Source organism: Castor canadensis, chromosome 14, assembly GCF_047511655.1.
Source record: "Castor canadensis chromosome 14, mCasCan1.hap1v2, whole genome shotgun sequence".
Classification (NCBI taxonomy): domain Eukaryota; kingdom Metazoa; phylum Chordata; class Mammalia; order Rodentia; family Castoridae; genus Castor; species Castor canadensis.
The window spans coordinates 105,162,218-105,181,260 of NC_133399.1; the positions used below are offsets into that span (position 1 = coordinate 105,162,218).

The window sequence follows — 19,043 nt, forward strand, 5'->3', positions numbered from 1 at the left end:
ACTGTGGTCCCAAAAGACTTTGGGGACCTCCACTTCAGCAGGGCCTGGGAGGAGTTTCAGGCCAGCTCTGGTTATGTGGCGTCTGACTGTTGTTGCTGTTCTGAGTTGCTCAGATTGTCATGGCAGGATTTGCCCATGGGCTCGCTTGGGCTTCTGCTCTCCTGCCTGTCCCTCAGAATACAAGTGGAGACCACAGGTCTCACTTTCATTCCTGATGTCTGCTTAGAAAACCTCTGGGATAAGGACTTGTCATTTTATGTAGCCACTCATGCAGGTGGGGAGCATTAATTTAGTCCAGTGGAGATGTGTCAATGAAATATTAAAAAAAAAAACAATGCTTGTATGCTGGGCACCAAAAACCATTGTTTAGCGTCATTTGTGTACTGATGATGGCTCAAAGCATTCATGGCAAATTGTGGCCCAGAGGCTAAATCTACCCCTTCCTTTTTTGAACTAAGAGTGGCTCTACATTTTTAAAGGATTGGTCCCCTTCTCCCTTAAAAAGTCAAAACAGAGAAGATGTAGAGATGATATAGTCCATAATGGCTAAAAATTTTACTATCTAGCCATTTACAGAAAAAGTTTGCCAACTCTTGGAGTATATTAAATAGATTTTTATTTTTTAGTTCATCTGGGAACATCCTCCCCTCCTCCATTTGTAACAATGCCTCCTGGAAAAACACATTCTTGACTTTGGAACAGATGAACTTGGAGCCCATCCAGCTTGTAAGTTGGGGACTGTCTGTGCCTCACTGGGGTTTCGTGCCAAGTGCAGTGCTGGCGCAGAAGAGGTAGGTTGCCACTGCTGATCAGTGTGCACAAAGACTCCAGGCTCACTTGGAAAAGGAACATTACCAAACTCCCTTTGGGATCTTTGTGTTCTTCATGACCTTGAGGTGACAGTCACAACTGGCTCTGACTTACATGTCACCCTGTTGAGCAAACAAAGAGCCTCCTGCCCTGCCTATTTTCATGGCTCTGTGGCAACCTACCCAGGCAGAAAGAACGGAATGACATGTGCCTGTCTGTTAGCTAAGGAGAGAAGCATGGATGAATATACTTGGCTCCCAAAATGGTCCTGTGCTGCCTAATTTCTGGCCAAGAGAGAAGGAGAGAAGCTACACACAGAGCTGGAATTACAAGTTAGGGATGAAGGAATAAAATATGAAAGAGAGTCAAGAAATACAGTGGACCTTGGGGACATTGAAGTGCCATGGAAAAAGGAATCAGAGGCTAGATATGGGGGTCTTCAAAGAAACCCTGAAAAACTCACCCCCTCCCCCATTTCTTCATATGCCAAGTAAACAATAATAACTCCTTCCTTCTCTTCCTATCATTCAGGTATGACTTGAGATGGGTGAAATTACTCTGACACATATGAAGCACTCTGTGTAGATGGAAATAGTAAACTCATGTTGGGATTTCTGTTTTGGCTTCTTCTGTCATATCTAATGCACTTGTTGAATTCAGGCTACTAAATAGGCCAGGACCATCATCAGATTTTTCTCTACAGTATAAATTTGCTTGAAGATTTTTTTTAACCTAATTCTGTATTTTTCATAGTTTATCAATAATCACTTCCAGCTTGTAATGTGGCTACATTGGATATGAGCTGAAGAGAGAGGAATGTAAGAACTCCCTGGCCACATGAAAAGAAAAGGTAATTATTATGCCTTTTGAAATGAATGAGCCACCCGTGTCAGGGCACCTTCTGGCTTATCAGTTGCAGCAAAGTTTTGTGATACCATCCTGTTTTGGGTCACATTTACAGCAAGTCTTCCTGATTAAGACTCCTCACCACCCCCATAACCTTTCTTGTAGGTGGGAGAACTCCTAAGCCATGTCACAGTGGCAAAGAAGGCATGACTTTTTCCTGCACCCGGAAGGTGAGGCCCATTCTCAGCCTACGCAGATAACATTTGGGACTGGGGACATGTTGATGGTGACATTGGCAATGTGCCGCTGTCCTCTGCTGAAATCCTAACTTGCTTTCCCAGCCTGGCCCCATAACCGTCATCTCCACTCACTCATCTTGCAGGGATTTTGGAGGGCCAGAGGCCACTGCTGCCATTGCTTTTGGAGGATGGTGGGCTCAGCCCTACTCCACAGCATAGTTGTAGACACGGAGCAGATGCAAACAGTGTTCCAACTGGGCTCGCCTGGAGCTTTGTACAGGTGGTTTCATGGTTAAAAGTCTTAGTACTGTAAAAGAGATCAGAGTGACCAATGAGTATACCTCTGATGTCTCTGTATTTGCTACTTCTGCCTTCTTTTTGTTACCCTGGCTTTTGCTTAGAGAGTTTGCCTTCTACCTGCTTGTCTTCTCCTTTTGCTGATGAGCCAAGTTATTCCCTTAATCAAGACAACAATTATTCATAGGCAGAAGTAGCAATTTTTTTTTTTTTTGGCAAGAGTACCTGAACAGAACTAGCCCCAGATGCAATTGAGGCTGTTTGTCAGCTGTGATTAAGTAGCCATGATTAAAGAGTGAACAATTACCTGTCTAAGCAAATTGTTCCTAAAATGATCTCACTCCCAGCCATAACCCTGAAACCTGCTCAGCCAGAAGGTCTGCATGATGGTTCACATTGAAGAGGGGGATGTCAAGATGCTTGGGACATGCAGCTTTCACTGGTGAAAGGAAATCCAGAAGCAAGTGAATGTCATCGAGTAAATAGCACAGCAGCCAAACAATGCTTCATTTGTAAAGATGGCCTGGGTCTCTGGCTACCTGGAGATTAGCATTCAGAACCCTTTTCTCACAGAGGCATCCATGAAAATAATTTGCTTGACATATTCTCTGCAAGCCCTGGTGAAATACCTATAATTCCCTCCCTTCTCTTCAACTCAAAAACAAAAAAAGTTGGAATAGAGATGAGAGTGAGTGATGTGTTTATTTGCATTAATTTAAAAAAGAATATGCTTCCTAAGCATATTCCTAAGAATATGCTATCCATGATTGGTAACCAATAACTTCAGCACATCATCCAATGTACCCTATCCACTGCTGGGTTTGTTGTTTTGGCCAATGCAGCTCCTTCTGCATTCTCTTTCATGCCCGTTGCCTCCCAATTTGGTATAATTTGCCCTTCTTGTAATGCTTTAGCAAAAGTCTGGGACATTACCTCCCAAAATTGTGGTATAGTTTGGTAGAATCGTAGGCACCAACCCTTCCAATGATTATCTGCTCTTGGGTTTGGTTGGATTGGAGTTTGGTAGCATATATACCAAGGTTAATTTGAAAGCAAATCCCAACAAAACAAATCATTTTCAAGTTTGGGCATAAGTTGGTATTCTTAGCATACCCCATCTAACCTGGAAGACTTTCCCCTCACTGTGCATGAATCAGGAGTGCTACAGAAAACATGCATGCTTAGAGTTAGGGAGACTCAGGTGTGAGTCACAGCTTCTCCTTGACTTTGGGCAAGTCCTTAACTTCTCTTAAGCATCAGATTATCTTGTCTAAAATAGAAATAGAGGAGAGTTTCTAGAGGCTTAGAGCCAATCATCCCTGACATACAGTAGGACCTAAGAGAAAAGTTAAGAGAATATTTATTTACCCAAATACCACTGTTTACCATGGATGGACCAATGGAAGTGGGAGGTGAGAGTTAGAAGGCCCAATATTTAAGAGTGTGGGGTGCACTGAGTAGTTACAAGCAGAAGCAGTCTTGGATGAGACAGCAGAGAGGTAGAAGGAAGAGATGTGATGAGTAAAATGTTTTTTTCTAAAACTCTTGCAATAGTCTGGGGAAATTTTTGAATAAAGAGATTCAAGTTCCCTCTTAATGTATACAATCAAAATCACAGAATAATCCCAAATTTTGCCTACTTCATAATGTCACATTGATTTTCGTGATGTGTAGGCAATCCCAAAGCAATTACTTTTTATAAGACACCAGAGAAGACATTTTAACCACTGCTACTGTGGGTGAACTCATGCTCCACATAGAAGCAGTAAATATGTGAGCAAAAATATGCCCATCATTTCTTTAGCTGTAACAATTTTAGATAGTTTTTGGCATGCGTAAAGGTACAGATATTTTTGTAGATGAGTAAGAAGCAACTTAACTTGTATATTGTTTGGCCCACTTTGTCACTCAGTTTTGGGTGACATTCTCAGTTTCTCATAAAATTGGCATGTTTGTACCCAATAGCATTGCTATGGGAAAGGAAAAATATGTTAAGAGTTTTCCTAGCTGGAGGAGGGAAGCTGGAGAGGAGAGTAACAGACGATTATTTACGGACAACTTTACATGGATACAATTGTCATGGTTTTTATCTGATGACTCAAAGATTTTTTGAGTTGTTTATTTTGATTAGAAGTGGCATAAATGTGTTTCAAAATCATTGCTAGCATGGATAATGTTTTGCTGAAAAAAAACCATGTTCATTCCATGAGCGCTCTCTTCCTGTAAGGGAAGCCAGAGCCAAGAGCGATGGTCAAAATTTTGGATTCTGAAAAAAAGCTCTTCTCAGCAACAACACTCGTTTCTATCAAGGCAGAAGATAAACCAGGTTTGAATACTCAAGTTTTCTTCTTTTTCCTCATCTTTTTTTTGACACTGAGGATTGAACTCAGGGCTTCATGCTTGCTAGGCAAGTGCTCTACTTCTTGAGCCATACCCACCCCCCATCCCCAGTCCTTTTGGCTCTTCTAGTTTGTTTATCTGATAGGATCCCTGGACAGGCTTCATATTGCAATCCTGTTATCTCTGCCTCCCCACTAGCTGAGATTATAGGTGCATGCTACAACCCCTGGCCATATTCAAGTTTTCCCTAGGTGCCTGCCTCTAGGATAGGACACCTATGTTGGATAGAGCTGTTTTGGGACATACAGAGACACAAATAGAGTCTAACTCCAGCTAACTTCTCAGTGCCAGAATCCAAGTATGTAGCAGGCCAATAAGAAGACACTATCCAAAAAAAATCTGAGAAAGTAGTCACATTCAAAATCCAAACATAGCCAATCACAGAACCCAAATGCACATGAAAACCCACCTTCTGCTGCACTGTGCACCATGTCTTTTAGAAAGATTGAAGGGAATGACCACGTTGCTACAGGGAAGAAAGGAAAGAGGATGGGACCAGGATCCTTGCTGCAAAGGTCATGTAATAGCTTCAACCTGCTTTGAAATTCTTAGAGGAAATCACAGATGCAGGGAAAGAGACCGGTAACTTTGGACCAGTGATTCTTGTCAGGAATTATGACAAAAACATAAACCTTATTTTAAATTTCTACTGTGAGTTGACAAGCACATTTTAACTTTTGCCTATCTTTTACTGTTTTCATCATTGGTAACGATCTGAGTTATTAAGGTTTATCAGAATTTGGCAAACATAATGCAAAAAAAGAGAACATTCCCCAAGATCCTGCAGAACGTGGATTAGATGAAGTCAAGTGGGTTACGGAACCTTTTGCCAGAATAAATGGGGTTCTGTCCAAAAGTGTTTGTAAACCCCTGCTTTGGGCAGTCCTTTGGTGATCAGTCAGCATGTGTCTGTGGCTAAAATCAGTAGTTTCAAAGGTCAGGAATGACCCTAGAACTCGTTCCATGGTGCCACTGATGAATCTAATTCACTATGAAGCAATAGTGAAGCAGGTGAAAAGAAATGTAAGTCAACATTATGCCTCTCAAAATATTATAAGCTCTGGGTTTCCACATGAAGTTCTGGAAAAGGTAAGCAATTTGTCAGGGAAGGTCTTTCTAGGCCACATCGTGAAGCTGCAGAGTAATTTGGCAGCCTCTGTCTCAGCCCCGCCCCCACCCCAACCTCTAGATCTTTTAACATGACACAGAACAAGTTTCCTGAACCTGATTTAGGAACTCCTGAAAGTAGTTAATTTGCAAAACCAAGTCTCACTCTACTGCCTTCTCTTAGGAAAAGCATGCTTTTCTTTGATTGCTTCTGTGCACTCTCCAGGCCCACACTGTGCAGGATAGACCTCCACCTCATTCAGAGACACCAGTGTTTCTCACTCTCACCCTTAGGGGATAAGGAGCAGTAACCAATCAAAACAACCAATGATAGTCTCACTATCCAGTGTCACTCAAGCTGAGCAAGTGGACCTATCAGAAATGGTGGAACTTTCAACTCTAAAAGGAATGTGCCAGAATACTGGCCATCTTCTTACAGTTCTTTCTCCGTAGGTCCTCTCTCCATAAATATGGCTGTCAGAAGCCACAAAAATAAAAAAATCCCCTCACTTCCATCAAGAAATAGCTCCAAACTTAGAGTGTGTTCAAAATATTCATGATGAAATATTATTCTATATTTATAGTCTTTTGGATTGTGTATGGAATTCTGTGTCCTAAAGAAAGGGCCAGTCATGGAAAGCAGGCTAGGAGAATGACTGAGAGAACTTTAGCTGTGGAACATGCTATCCAGTGTCATTCTGAACCAGCTGGTTGAGAGACAACTGGCCTCTTCCCTGTACCCTACCCTCTGCCTGATGAACTGGGTCTCTTCCCGACCCCAGGCCCAGATGGTCCACTCATTGAATGGGCCTGTCTTGTCCTCAAGAAAGGATGAGCTGGCCTTCCAAATAGGAAGTGGGGGAGGGTATCAGGGGTCCTTCTTCCTTCTGACCTTTCCCATCCTCTAGACCTCCTCCCCATTTTCACTGAGGGAGATGGTGTGGATCTTAATGGTTGGAACTTGGTGGTTTTCTCCAAGGTTGGGGGTCGAGGGCCCCACACAGCAGCAGACCTGCAAAAAGCTTTTACTCCTCACCCTGGCTGTGGTGCAGCCGGATTGGTCCTTGGACACTGTAATTCTGGCAGATCCGTGGGGCATGGAAGAGAAAAACTTCCATTCACAGACCCCATCCGTCTTGGAGATCTTATAGAAGGTTTCTCCAGATCCCACGGGGATGCGCACCATGTCCTTGTGCTGTCCCTCGAGGGCGTGGCTGGGGGGGTGCAGGGTGTAGCCCAGGGCATGCTTGGAAGGGTGCTTTCTGTGGAGACACTGGATTTTCAAGACGTTCTGAAAGGCCTTTTTGAACTCTTGACTGGAGCATGGGTAGATGATGGGGTTGATGCAGCTGTTCAGGTATCCGAGCCAAAATACTATTTTAAAAACTGTTTCTGAGGGCTTGAAATCAGGGAAGAAAGACCCTGGAAGAAAACAGAATTATACATATTATTTTCAAGCCAATAGGTCAATCAGCAGGGAAAACAGGCCAGCAAAACATCTTTTTATATCTTTAAAAACTTTCAGATGATTGCAGATACATTTGAGTTTCTCAGATTTGCTGGTAAGACTGTTCTTATTTGGTTCATGTGTGACCAATTAATCAAGGCCACAGTCCCAATGGACAGGGAGGGCTGTATCAGCTCTCAGTGACAAGACTATCCCTGATGGCTCCTTTAAGACTTAAAGAGTGAAACATGACATTGTGGTGAGTCTAGATACACAAATTGTTTTGTCTGAATTTTAAACATAGTTGGTATCTATTCAAACAATTCGTATTAAAATTTGTTACTTGAAAATATTCTTTATTCTCTGATTCAGTGCAATATACATGCAGCCTAAACGTTCATGAATTCCTTCCCTCTGGAATGTTGGAGCTGTATATTTTAACAAGAATTCAAAATTCATAAAATATTGACTTTGTCAACTTGTGGTCATTGATTTGCAACCATTTCTTTGTGTGGATGCCTCCTGCTGCCTCAGTGTCCTCATGACTCCTGAATGTTAGTCACCTGCTTGACAGGGTCCTCCCTGGCCTAACCAATGTAATACCATATTCCTTATTAGTCAGACTCACCACAGTTTTTTCCAAATCATTGGTCACTTTTTGTCCTTTTACGTTGGGTCACCATGGGGTAAAAATTCCGTGTGTCATCCTGTCTGTATACACAAACCTTATCCATTGACTACACGGCAGAAGCAAGGTCTCAGGTCTTTTTGCATCTTGAACAGTGACTACCACAGAGCTCTCAGAAGTGGAAACCATGGGGTGCTAAAGTAGGAACCCTGTTGGGGATTAGCCTACCCGATCACTCAATTTCCAAATAAAAAGATGATTAGAAAAGAGGTCTTCACACACTTTATAGCCACAGTACTAACACTGATGTGCAGAGTGATCTGGAATTTGCAGGTCAGTGTTCTTTACTTTCCATTCCCCTGACTTCTACTGTTTCCTAGAAAGGCACTTTATAAATACGAACCTCCCCAGGTGTCTCTTTTCATTCCTTCCAGACAGCAGGGAAGGTTTGAAAGAACAGGTTTGAAAGGACATCTTGATACTCCCTTCATCTCTTTTCTTTGTTCACTCCCAAGCTCCCATTCCTTCTCCCCAGGCTTTGTCTGTCCACTTGGGTGAGTAATGTGATGGGCAGTCTGATTGTACTTGGGACCTCAGTTTCCTCTCTGAAAAAGGAGAAGTTGTTATGGACAATTTCTAATGGCTCTGCCACAACCCTTTTATTTTAGCTTGAGGTCTTGATTTTATGTCTTTCTTTTCCCTTCTGTGCTGGGGACCCATCAGAGCCATGACACATGGTGTAACTGCTGGGTGTGCTTATCAACTGCTCTGACCAAGAGTGCTCTGGAATTTAGTAGAAGAGTGAACTTACATACTGTGAAACCCGGAAAAGAATGGTGCAGTGGTGGACAGGAATACTTATCACTGAGGCACACTTCTTGCCAAGTTCAATGTATTGCAAAGAAATTAACACATATACATATCTACACACACACACACACACACACACAGATGATGGGCCTGTACTTAGGAAAAACATAAGGGTAAGAAAGTTTTATTTTTGAGCCAGGCAGTATGATGAACACTTCACACACAATTCAATCTTTACTAGCAATAGTAAGAGTTACATGACTTTTATTTTACAAATGAAGAAACTACTGCTTAATGAGGTTGAATTGCTCAACTAAGGTCATTCAGGTAGTTACTAGCAGGGCTGGGATTTGAAATTAGGCAGTCTGATTTCAGGGAATCTGTTCCATCATGGAGCTGCAAAATATACTAAAATAACGCCTTTTTTGGAAATAGGATGGACTGAAGACGTGTACAGGTGGCAGAAGCTCAACTGGGAAGAAGCTTTTTCAAACTTCTGAAGGTGGAGAAAGTAGTCAATATTAACATGATTACTGACTGTGAATGGTTAATTCCAGAAAAATTCATCTTACATTGCAATGTAATATTTAGACTGTCCAATATTTCTTTTTAATAGTGACAGCAGTGTGATTAAGGGAACCTGTTCACAAATGCCTGCCTTTTCCTGTTCTTGATTGCAAGCATGATGAGTTGGCATAACAAAACCCACCTTGTCTGGAAATTTCCTTTCTAAATCAGCTAGACAGGGAAGGGCATTTTCTTTATTCAAAGAATTTCAGTTAATAACAAAAAAGGAAAAAAAATAAGGTATGAATGTGAATGCTATTACAGTGATTTGAGAGTCTTGAATCTCCCACAATTCCTTCAAGGACATGCTTTCTGCTCATAAAGAACAGTTTTGCATTCACAATTCTTACCCTTTCCTTTCTAGTCATCTCCTTCCTAGCCCCTTTCCTCGCTTGCTCCCAGCTCTTAACTCCAGGTCCAGTTAACCCAGAGCCAAGCTCCTGGGGTACCTCTTTCTTGAGGCTGCCATGCTGTGTCCACATTGTCAGAGGGAAATACAGGTCCTCTCCCTCTATGTCCCCCACCTCAAAACACTTATTCATTTTCACTGCAGCTGAGTTATAGGAGTTGGTTTAAAAACTGACAGATGAAGGTTTAGATGTAAGATAGTGTCCAGCCTCAATCCTTCAGGGATTTGCTTGTTAATCCAAGACCATTTTTGGATTCTGGCTTTCCAGATAGGGAGTGGGAGATGCATCTAAGCCAAAGACCTTTCTACGAACTACACCATTTGGTTTATCCCACTAAATGTGTGACAGCACCCGGATGTGTCTAAGCCTCGCACACAGATTTGCCCACTTCCAATTTGACAATTCCACCAGGAGCAGGTGGCAAGATCTACTTTTCCAGCTTGGAACATTCTTTTCCCCAGGGAGAGAGTCATGTGATTCTCTCTAGGCAGCTGTCAACTGGCTGCAATTGGGAAAGGGACTCAGAATGGTACTTCCTTTAGCCACTTCCCAGAGGGTGAGAAAAGTTAGTGAAGTGCTTTTCCCTCCTATGGACAGTACTCCCAACTTTATAGCTTGCTGTTTCCACTTCATTTTTCCTCTCTTAGGAAGGGGAGTTGGAGCTGGAAACAGGCTTGGGGAAGAGCTGCAGCTGCCTGTTCCCCATCACAGTCCCTCATCTTGCTGTCTTCTTTCCTGCCCAAACCTTTCCAGTCAGGCTTGGTCTTTTCTGAGCTTCCCACGATTTTACCCCCAGATGCGGTGGCTTCTTAGATCCCTTTCTTCCTGATAACGAATGGTACTTTTTAGAGTGGGAAGACACCTGAAGCATGCTGCCTCTGGCCCTCTGCCCATCATGGTATGGGAGACCAGGGCAGAACCAGCTGAGTTAAGGATGGATACCTCTGACCAGTCACTAGGACATGAACTCCACTTGAGCAAGACCAGTCCATTTTGCTCACTCATGGAAATCCAGAACCCAGCACAATGCAGAGATCCTGAAGATACCCCCCTCCCCACCCCACACTTTTTCTATTGAGTGGCTGACTGCCTGATTGCTGGCTGAATGAATGACTGGGTGTCCTTGTCCTCTCGATGCTTTTGCCTCACCATGTGGTCCATGGCTTTCTTCTTTGCCCAATGGCCATAGCTTCTTAATTCTTTCCCTGGCCTAGTTCTGCTGCTTGCTTTCCTTTTTTGTGCATTGTTCCCATCCAGTCCTTTAGCTTTCTGTGTTGGTATTTTATTCTTTTTTTCTTCCTTGCTGTATCATTTGGTTTCTAACATTCTAGTTTTTCATCATGGTTCATAGGAAAAGACTTCTGAAATATTCACATGAGAACAGAGGCTCCTGTTTTCTTTGTCAATATAGCTATGTTTTGTTCCTCAACAACCTCTGGCCAGACTTTGCCTCAAGAGGAGCCAAGTGCCCCCAGCTTAATTCTCTGAACACCTCGTCCTGCAGGTCAGGTCACCTTTTGCATGTGAATTTGCCTAATCTACTTCTTGGACTTGGGAAAAAAATCCCTAATTCTTTAGGAACACTCCCCTTCACTGAACTTCCTTCCACTCTTTACCACCTTCACAATTTCTGACTCTTTCCTAACCCTCTCAACACCCTGACCAACTTAAATTGGCCAGGTGGAGATGGGGTCTATGACTGCACACCATCATTACAATATTCTCACCTTTAGAGATTCAGTGCCCTCACTTCCACTGTAGAAGCTTCTAGATCCCAAGGAGGAATTGAAATGGGTGATTTTGAATGCTGCCTCCATGTCTTGTCACTTGAAGTTCTATCCACTGGGAACATTTGACTTCTGTTTTTTGATCTGGAGTTTATCTGGTAGGCTTATGTAGAGGATACTGGGATTTATCCCAGTGAAGCTTTGGGCACTAGAGTCATATTTTAGCTAAGACATGGCAGCAAAGTTTTCCCTTGATGTTCCCAAGATATTTTTTTCTGACAGTTTTAGTCTTGTATGTGAGTTTGCTCAACAACGGAATGAGACTAGAAGTGGAGACCTCTAATTCCAACCCCACACTGGTCATCTGAGGGTTCCTTTTAGTTCAACTGTTTCTTTCAGAGTCAAGGGACTCAGGATGGAAGCAGAAAGTTCAGTTGTCTTCTTAGTTGTAACCTTATACAGCATCTATGCCTCATTTTATCTACCTAAAACCTTAACTTCTCAATGACAACTTGGAGAGACCCTGGGTTGTGGTAAATTCCAGTTATCTGGAGTTACAGCACTTTAGGCCATAAAGACTGGCAGGAACCTAGAGATCAACAGCTCTCCTTTGCAGACAGAAAACCTGAACAGGGAAATGATTTCCCCAACCCACAATACTCTTTCATGGCTGAGTCAGGACTGGACTTAGAATCTGCTCTACTCACCCCAGTCTCTGTGTGCCATTTAGCAACCGTACTATCACATAGAAAGTGTTAGTGGCAATGTGTTCAGCGTTCGCTGGATGATAACAGGTTTTGCACACATATTAAGCAAGAGAAGGAAAGTAGTGTCATCAAATGACTACATTATTTAAAAACTCAGAATGTACTGTTCAAAAGGCCTGTCAGCAACATATCACATTCTGGAAATTTGAGTTTAAATGACTCTAATTAAACATGTGCATTCCAAAAGAGAAGCCAATGTTATGTAACTTTGTGGAGAAAATTACCCTTAGCTGTTTCTCATTGTCTACCAGTGGTCTCTCTAGTGGGTCTGGTACACATTCAATGGACATAGGAGAGAAACAACTGTTGCACAAATAGGTGGCCATTTTCTCACACTGAGCTCCAGTGCCAAGCAACCTTCAAGCCAGTCCAGTTGGTGTCTTTATACCAGGAAGACAATCTCTGCCTCACTCAATTAAGTTCCATAGAAAAGCTGGAGGTATCAGAGTGCAAGAGCAGACCTAGGTTTCTTATCCTCCTGGGTCTACCAGATGACTTATGTTGAGCTGCTAACTTGGCTGTGTTGCAGTAACCTGACTAAGCCTGCTTAGAGTTCAAGATGGGCCACCTGTGGACAGTTCTCAGCCAGCCAGGCATCTCTCAGATATCAACCTGCAATCATCTCTAAGAATGCTGGCCATATTAGCCATGGACTAGAGGCTCACACTCAAGATCTATAGACAGACTTCCTGCAAAATTGAACACAAGTCTTTGTAGGTTCAAGAGTACATTTCCTGGACAGAAACCTTCAGCTTCTATTGGCTTTTCAGAGTAGTCCATGGTGATGCTAAAGATGGTTAAGCCTGGATCCCACATAGTGAAGGCAAGCTGTATCTCAGCTGGTTCACTTCACTCAGCCTGCGTGTTCTCGTGAGTGACCAGCTTTAAAAAGGGCCAGCAAAACCTGACCTCTCCTGCTCTTTCTTTCCTCTCTTCAATTTGGGCTTGAAACTGCCAATGTTTGTCTCTAGCTTTGAGCATAGCCATGTGACTGCTCCTTTGAGAGTCAGTGTATTGGGTCTTTCCTGAACTTTCTGGTCAGAAGTATGAATAGTAGGCAAGGTGAGGTAGGGTGGAGGAGGCCTGGGAGGGCCTGGGCCTGCCCAATGTGGGGTGGGGGACTGCCCACTTTTTCAGGGATTGAGGAACACTGGCATATGGTTACTGCTATGAAGAGCCACTGCTCCTCTCAAGCCAAGCAAGGAAAAAGACCACTTGGGGAGATGTTCTGTCACCCCTCAGACTTCTACAAGTGGCAGACTTTTAACTGGATCTTTTGGTTGGTCCAGGACAGTTCTGCAGAGTCAGCAATCTCACCCCAGACACCTCCAAGCTGCTCAGACTCAAGCTCTTCAAAAGGTTTGTTTCATTGGCCAACAAAGCCCCACCCAACATTTCTTCTCTTGGAAAAGGGAGCAATTTTGTTACTGTACATGGGTTGGGCCTGAATCCCATAGTAACTTGGAGAGAATAATGCAGAATCCCACAATATAGACCACTGAGTATTTCTTCCTAGAAGACTGCCTTGTGTTGAACAAATAATTCAAAACCCTCTCAAAAGAGCAAGCTCTCCTCCCCTCTCCTTACCAGAAGATCATGTGATTCAGGGAAAAGCAGGCAATGAAGAAGTATCCCGCTCTTTTTTGCACTGTTTCCTTGAAAGTGGGTCTCCTTCCATCACCCAGCTTATTTCCCATACTTCATCTCCTAAGATCACCATTCTTTCATGAACTGTCTTTTTAAAACCCCTTATCATCTCCCCACAAAATGTTTCCTCAACCACATGGCCTTCAGATCCACAGTCCTCAATCCCATTCCTGCTAGGATGGGCTCTTTCTTCCACGGCACTTACTGCTTGTAAGTTTTCCTGTTTTCTTTGATTGTCTCATCCTCTAGGGTGGAGATACAGGGCCTGGTCTGTGGCAGAGCTCCAACACACAGTTCCAGAGAAGAATGTGTATTTGATTCCTCCCTCTCCTTTGTCTCTTACACACTAACCCGCTGCAAGGTCCCACTCATGTTTTCCTTTGAAACACCTTCCAAATTTGCCTTTCCTTTTCACTTTCACACTCAGCACTCCTGCATGGTGGGCTAGTTGTTTAAAGCTTAGCCAGCTACTTTCCCCTCCTGGGACTCAGTTTCTTCTTTGCAAAGCTAAAGATTTGGGGAAGGTAATTGTTACTATCTGTTCCTTTCTGTAAAAGCATATGCTTCTAGGTAAATTGCAAAGGTCAAAGGTAGAAAACACTCCACACCAAGCAGGATGCTATGATTTGGATGTGATTTTTCCCAAGGGTTCATGTGTTGGAAGGTTTGTCTTTGGTGTAGTGATGCTGGAGGTGATGGGACCTTTGAGGTGGAGCTTAGTGTAAGGTAGGTAGGTCATTCAGGGCATTGTCCTCAGTAGGAATTAATGTAGCTCTTCTGGGACTCCAGTTAGTCCCTATAAAAATGGGTTGTTAGGACTACTTCGTCCCCACACTTGTGTTTTTCTGTCTTGCTAAGGGAGCTCTCCTTTTTTCATGTACTTCCACCAAGATGTAATATAGCCAAAGGGGTCCTCACCACAGCTGGTACCCCACTGCTTGGACTTCTAGCCTTCAAAACTCTCAGAGAAATACAACTTTTTTCTTTCTAACGTACTCAGCCTTAGGTTTTTGTTTTGTTTTGTGATGCTAAGGATAGAATTCCAGGCTTTGCTATGACAGACTCATGGAAAGAGGGACTGGGAGGAGAAACCCAAGGGCTGGTGTCATGAGCTGCACTAACATGGAGTACAGACAGTCCCCTGAAGCCCACTGTCAAGAGAGGAGTTTGCTCTTTTTCTACATGGGCACAGCCTGGCCAGGGCTGCTAGTGGCTCCAGAGCTTATGCACTGCTTGGTAATATAAGTGCATATGTGCGCATCGGGGGTGTCCCAAGGAGATGGGACATAAAGGAAAGGGAGTGGTAGAAACCACGAGAGAACATTCTCAGAAATAGCTAAAGGGAGAGGAGGTTTTTCAAGGGATTCAGTAATGTAGTTAAGGAAACCTTACAATGGTGCAATGGCAAGATATTTCTTGTGCTGTTAAGATCAGGTACAAGTTCATCAAATAATATCCCGTTGTTTAAGATCCTTCATCATTTGGTTTCACCAACTCTGTGCAACATTCTTTCCTGTACTTCATGTAACAAATAATTTCCTTAGCACCTTCTCTGGATCAGGCATATTGTAGTTGTGAAGAAAGAAAGGTCAGAAGCCTGCACAGGGATCCTGCCACTGGAGCTGGTGTTCTATGAATATATCCATAAGAGCCTGTTACATTGATTCATGAATTTCCAATACCACAGCTTTCTTCCTGGCATGGTGGACATTTCACTGTAACTGGTCTTAGCTGGTGTGTTTGTGGTTCTTTGCTTCATTTTCCTGCTCTTCTGTCAGTGACCTGTCCCCCTCCCCATGGCTATTCAAACATGAATCCCATCACATTGTTTCTATCTTTAGGATTGTGGTCAAAACTCCAGTGCATCTTGGAGCTCTCCATTTATTATAGCCAAGCTCGTTTTCTGATCCTTCCCTTAGGTGGACAGCACCAGTTACTTTCTCTGAAATCACCATTTTCTATGCTTTGCTTATTTGCTTTTTGTCCTTACACTTGAGAGAAGAGCTTTTTATCTTATTTCACTGCTGTATCCTCAAACTCTGCATCACTTTAAAAATATAGTTGGCTCCTGACAATATTGTTGACTAGATTTTATTCAGTCTTTATGATTTGAGTCTCTTTAAAGACACCTATACAAATTTGTGATCCTTTAGATCACTTTTGGTGATGAGCACAATTCTCAATGAATGTTTATTGAGTGAATGAATGACATTTGTTGATGGAAGGAAATGGCATTTGGAATAAAATTCTTGCTTCAACAACTCACAGCTGTACATACTCTCTTAAATGGGGGAAGAGAGCTCATCCTAGCCACATTCCAAAACTATCTTCCCGACTTCAAGATACTCCTATTAACATGAAAATAAGACCATTCTCCAAGTAATTTTATAGGCTAGGTTGCAGGCACTTCATAAAATTATTACTTCCAGTACTTATAAAGACATTTTATTGGGTCCCACGGGAAGGGCTGAAGCCTGTGATTAAGATACGATAGCCATCATCTCCTCTCCTATTTGTGGGATGTAAGCCCAAGGCCAAACATCATTAATCCAAAGCAGTGACATAAACAACCAAAATCGGCCTTCCAAGGAGGAAGTGCAAGACTTCACTGGGACAGGATCCCTTCCTAGTCAGCTGAAAGGCTGAGGCAAGTCCCAGTCCTGATTCTTGCCAGCCAGGTCATGAGTGAGTCGGCTGATTCTTGTGTAGCAAAGGGCGAAAGAGGAGTAGGCAAGTGGACTTTTAGTTCTGGACTGATGTGTAATGCCGAACTTGAGCTTTCTGGATAATTTCCCTACTTGGAAATGACATACCAGTGACTCTTAATGGCCACTGGGTCATCCAGACAAATGTCCCCTATATATCATTCTTCAGCAGCAGCATCTAGCTCTGCTGAAAGTAGGAATTTGAATAACAACCTCTCTCTACTTCTAGCTTCTGTACCGCTCCCCCTCCCCCAACCCAGAGTAGTCTAGGAACAAGGACAGTCTGTGGGTTTCTGCTACTTCTCTCCAGCCATGAAGGTAACCAGCCCTAGGCTCAAACTGGATGAGACCATCACAGACCCTGACTGCCATGAAACATGGTTGGTTTTCTAACAGCATAACAGACATATTCAGGAGTTTTAATAGCTCATTTAAAAAATATGGCTTCTAGCATAGCTGCGCTAACCAATTTTAAAATACAGAAAGGGATTGGGGTAATTTACTCTTTAATGTTAAAAAGCAATAAAGTATGGTGCTGTTTTGATTACAGGCATCTTTGAAAATAAGAATTGTTCATGTCTCTATCTTTCATAATAAATGCAGCATTTAGGTAGCTCAGTTTTGCTTGAAGGAGACATTGTCACTCTTTAACCTGAATGAAACCTTCTGCAGTCTCATCCAAGAACTTTCTGGTACTGTCAGGAGGAAGATGAATGTTGGAACAGCTCATCCATTTCTGTGCCTCAATTTCCCTCTTTGGCCTGATTATACTCAATTCTTCTTCCCCAGACCATGTCTGGCGCTAGTCTTGCATGTACAACTTTTATCAGATGTCTCTCCTGATGTCTACAAGCCATCTCATCCTTAAGAAAACCAAAGGGAACTCACGGTACCCCATATACCTCTCTATCTTCTCTGCTCCATCCCCAGACAATGACAATCTTTTCCCTCAATTGTCCAAGCCAGAGACCCATTGTCATCTTCAGCCTCTCACTACTAACTCCCTCATGTCAGCCAAATACCCAGTCCTAACTGTGGAACCTTCAATCCAAGCTCAGGCCACCATCACTTCTAGCCAGGACTCTGTGTCAACTCTCTTAACTGGTTTTACTTCTTTCCATCTATTTCCTGCCTTATATCCAGAAAAATGAAATGAAACCTAATTCTATCCCTCCCTTGATTACATCACTTCCATGATTCTTCCTTGAATTCATGATAAAGTACAAATTCTATATTATGACTTACAAGGCCCACAGTCTGGGAGACTAAAAATCTACTTTGTTGATAATTAATTAGTTACTGTGATCTCAGTGTCTACCCAAAGTTTCTAGTTAGTATCATGGAAGAGTAGAGAATTTCAACCAGCAGAATTTAGACAAATGTGTAATTGTTAACTCAATGGAACAATAATGTATCTTTCATCCAGGCAGATTGATTTAGGTTATAGTGGCTGATGTAGTAGAGTTTAGGAATAAATTATATGACTTATAGGTGCAGCATATGCACTAAAACAGACTTCCTAAAGCCAAACAACTCATGAATTTCCAATAGCACCAGTAGCACTGATGACAACAAACCACAAAGTTTGTTTAAACTCACAAGACCCAAGACAAGAATAAAGATGTCTGAAGAATAAACAAGGAAAGTGGTGAAGACAAATCAAAGACAGAGACAACGGCAATTCAAGGCTGTCTCAAAAGATGGAATCCTGGTGGAGGGTGTGATTTTTTTGTCATCAAAAATAGTCATATTTCTTTCCAAAGAAAGGTTGCTTCCCCTGTCACAATTTCCCTCTGAAAGGTAGGTTTCAATTAAGTTATTAATTTAGAACACATGAGATAGCCATAAAGAATAGTTTTTGGATTTGGCCTTGGGAACAGTAGTATTCTTTACTGACTGAAGCACCACTGATCCCCAGGCAGGTGTGGAGGCAGACAACTTCTTACCTGCCTGTAGTTGTAGACTTGTCTCTGTATCACTCACAGAAATGTGCACAAAAGAAGAATGCTGGAAATTGGTCAAAATAAAAATTATGATCCTTGATGTTTTCATTTCTTCAGAGTTGATTTTGGTGAGTTAGAAATTAACTCTGTTTCATGTCTCAGGATAGCTATTAGTGTTAGCAAGTGGCTAGCTTTCCTGTTTTTTTAAAAATAAAGCTTGAATTTATCAAATAATAACTAAAGAGGAGACTGTTAGGGACTGGGAGACCAACCAGGAGACTAATACATTGGCCCGCTGTCAGAATTCTGACCAATGGCTAAAAGCTGTAGGAAGACAGATGTGGGCTGCCCTAGAATTTGTCCTTCACTAGGATAGAGTGGATAACCACTCATTGAAGCCCCCATGGCAGGATCCCAAGCACTGCAAGGTGTCCTACTCACCGCAAAGCAGTTTGTTAAAATGCTCTGGGTTAAGACTCCAAGAGAAGTAAACACGATTGAAGGACAAGAAGTTGTTCATTTTGCATGTCTTGCTTCCTTTTTAAATATTGCAATAACAAAACTGTGTGCTAGAAACATTTTAAGATGCATACATATGTAAGAATATGGATCTGCTGTTGATATGATAAATTAATTAGCATGGTTTATCTGTTCCTAGGACTAATCTACATGTATTTCAATAATTCCTAAATT

The 19,043-nt window shown here is 42.4% G+C and overlaps 1 protein-coding gene across 1 annotated transcript in view; it reads right to left on the bottom strand.

Moving 5' to 3' along the window:
• Positions 1 to 587: 587 nt before the first annotated feature.
• Adra1a (adrenoceptor alpha 1A) overlaps positions 588 to 19,043 on the bottom strand; it is an 86,304-nt gene continuing 67,848 nt past the window's right edge. Inside the window, exon 3 of the mRNA XM_020153652.2 lies at positions 588 to 7,121. Within this exon, the coding sequence (XP_020009241.1) occupies positions 6,604 to 7,121 (518 nt within the window). The 3' untranslated portion in view covers positions 588 to 6,603. The remainder of the gene's footprint in view (positions 7,122 to 19,043) is intronic.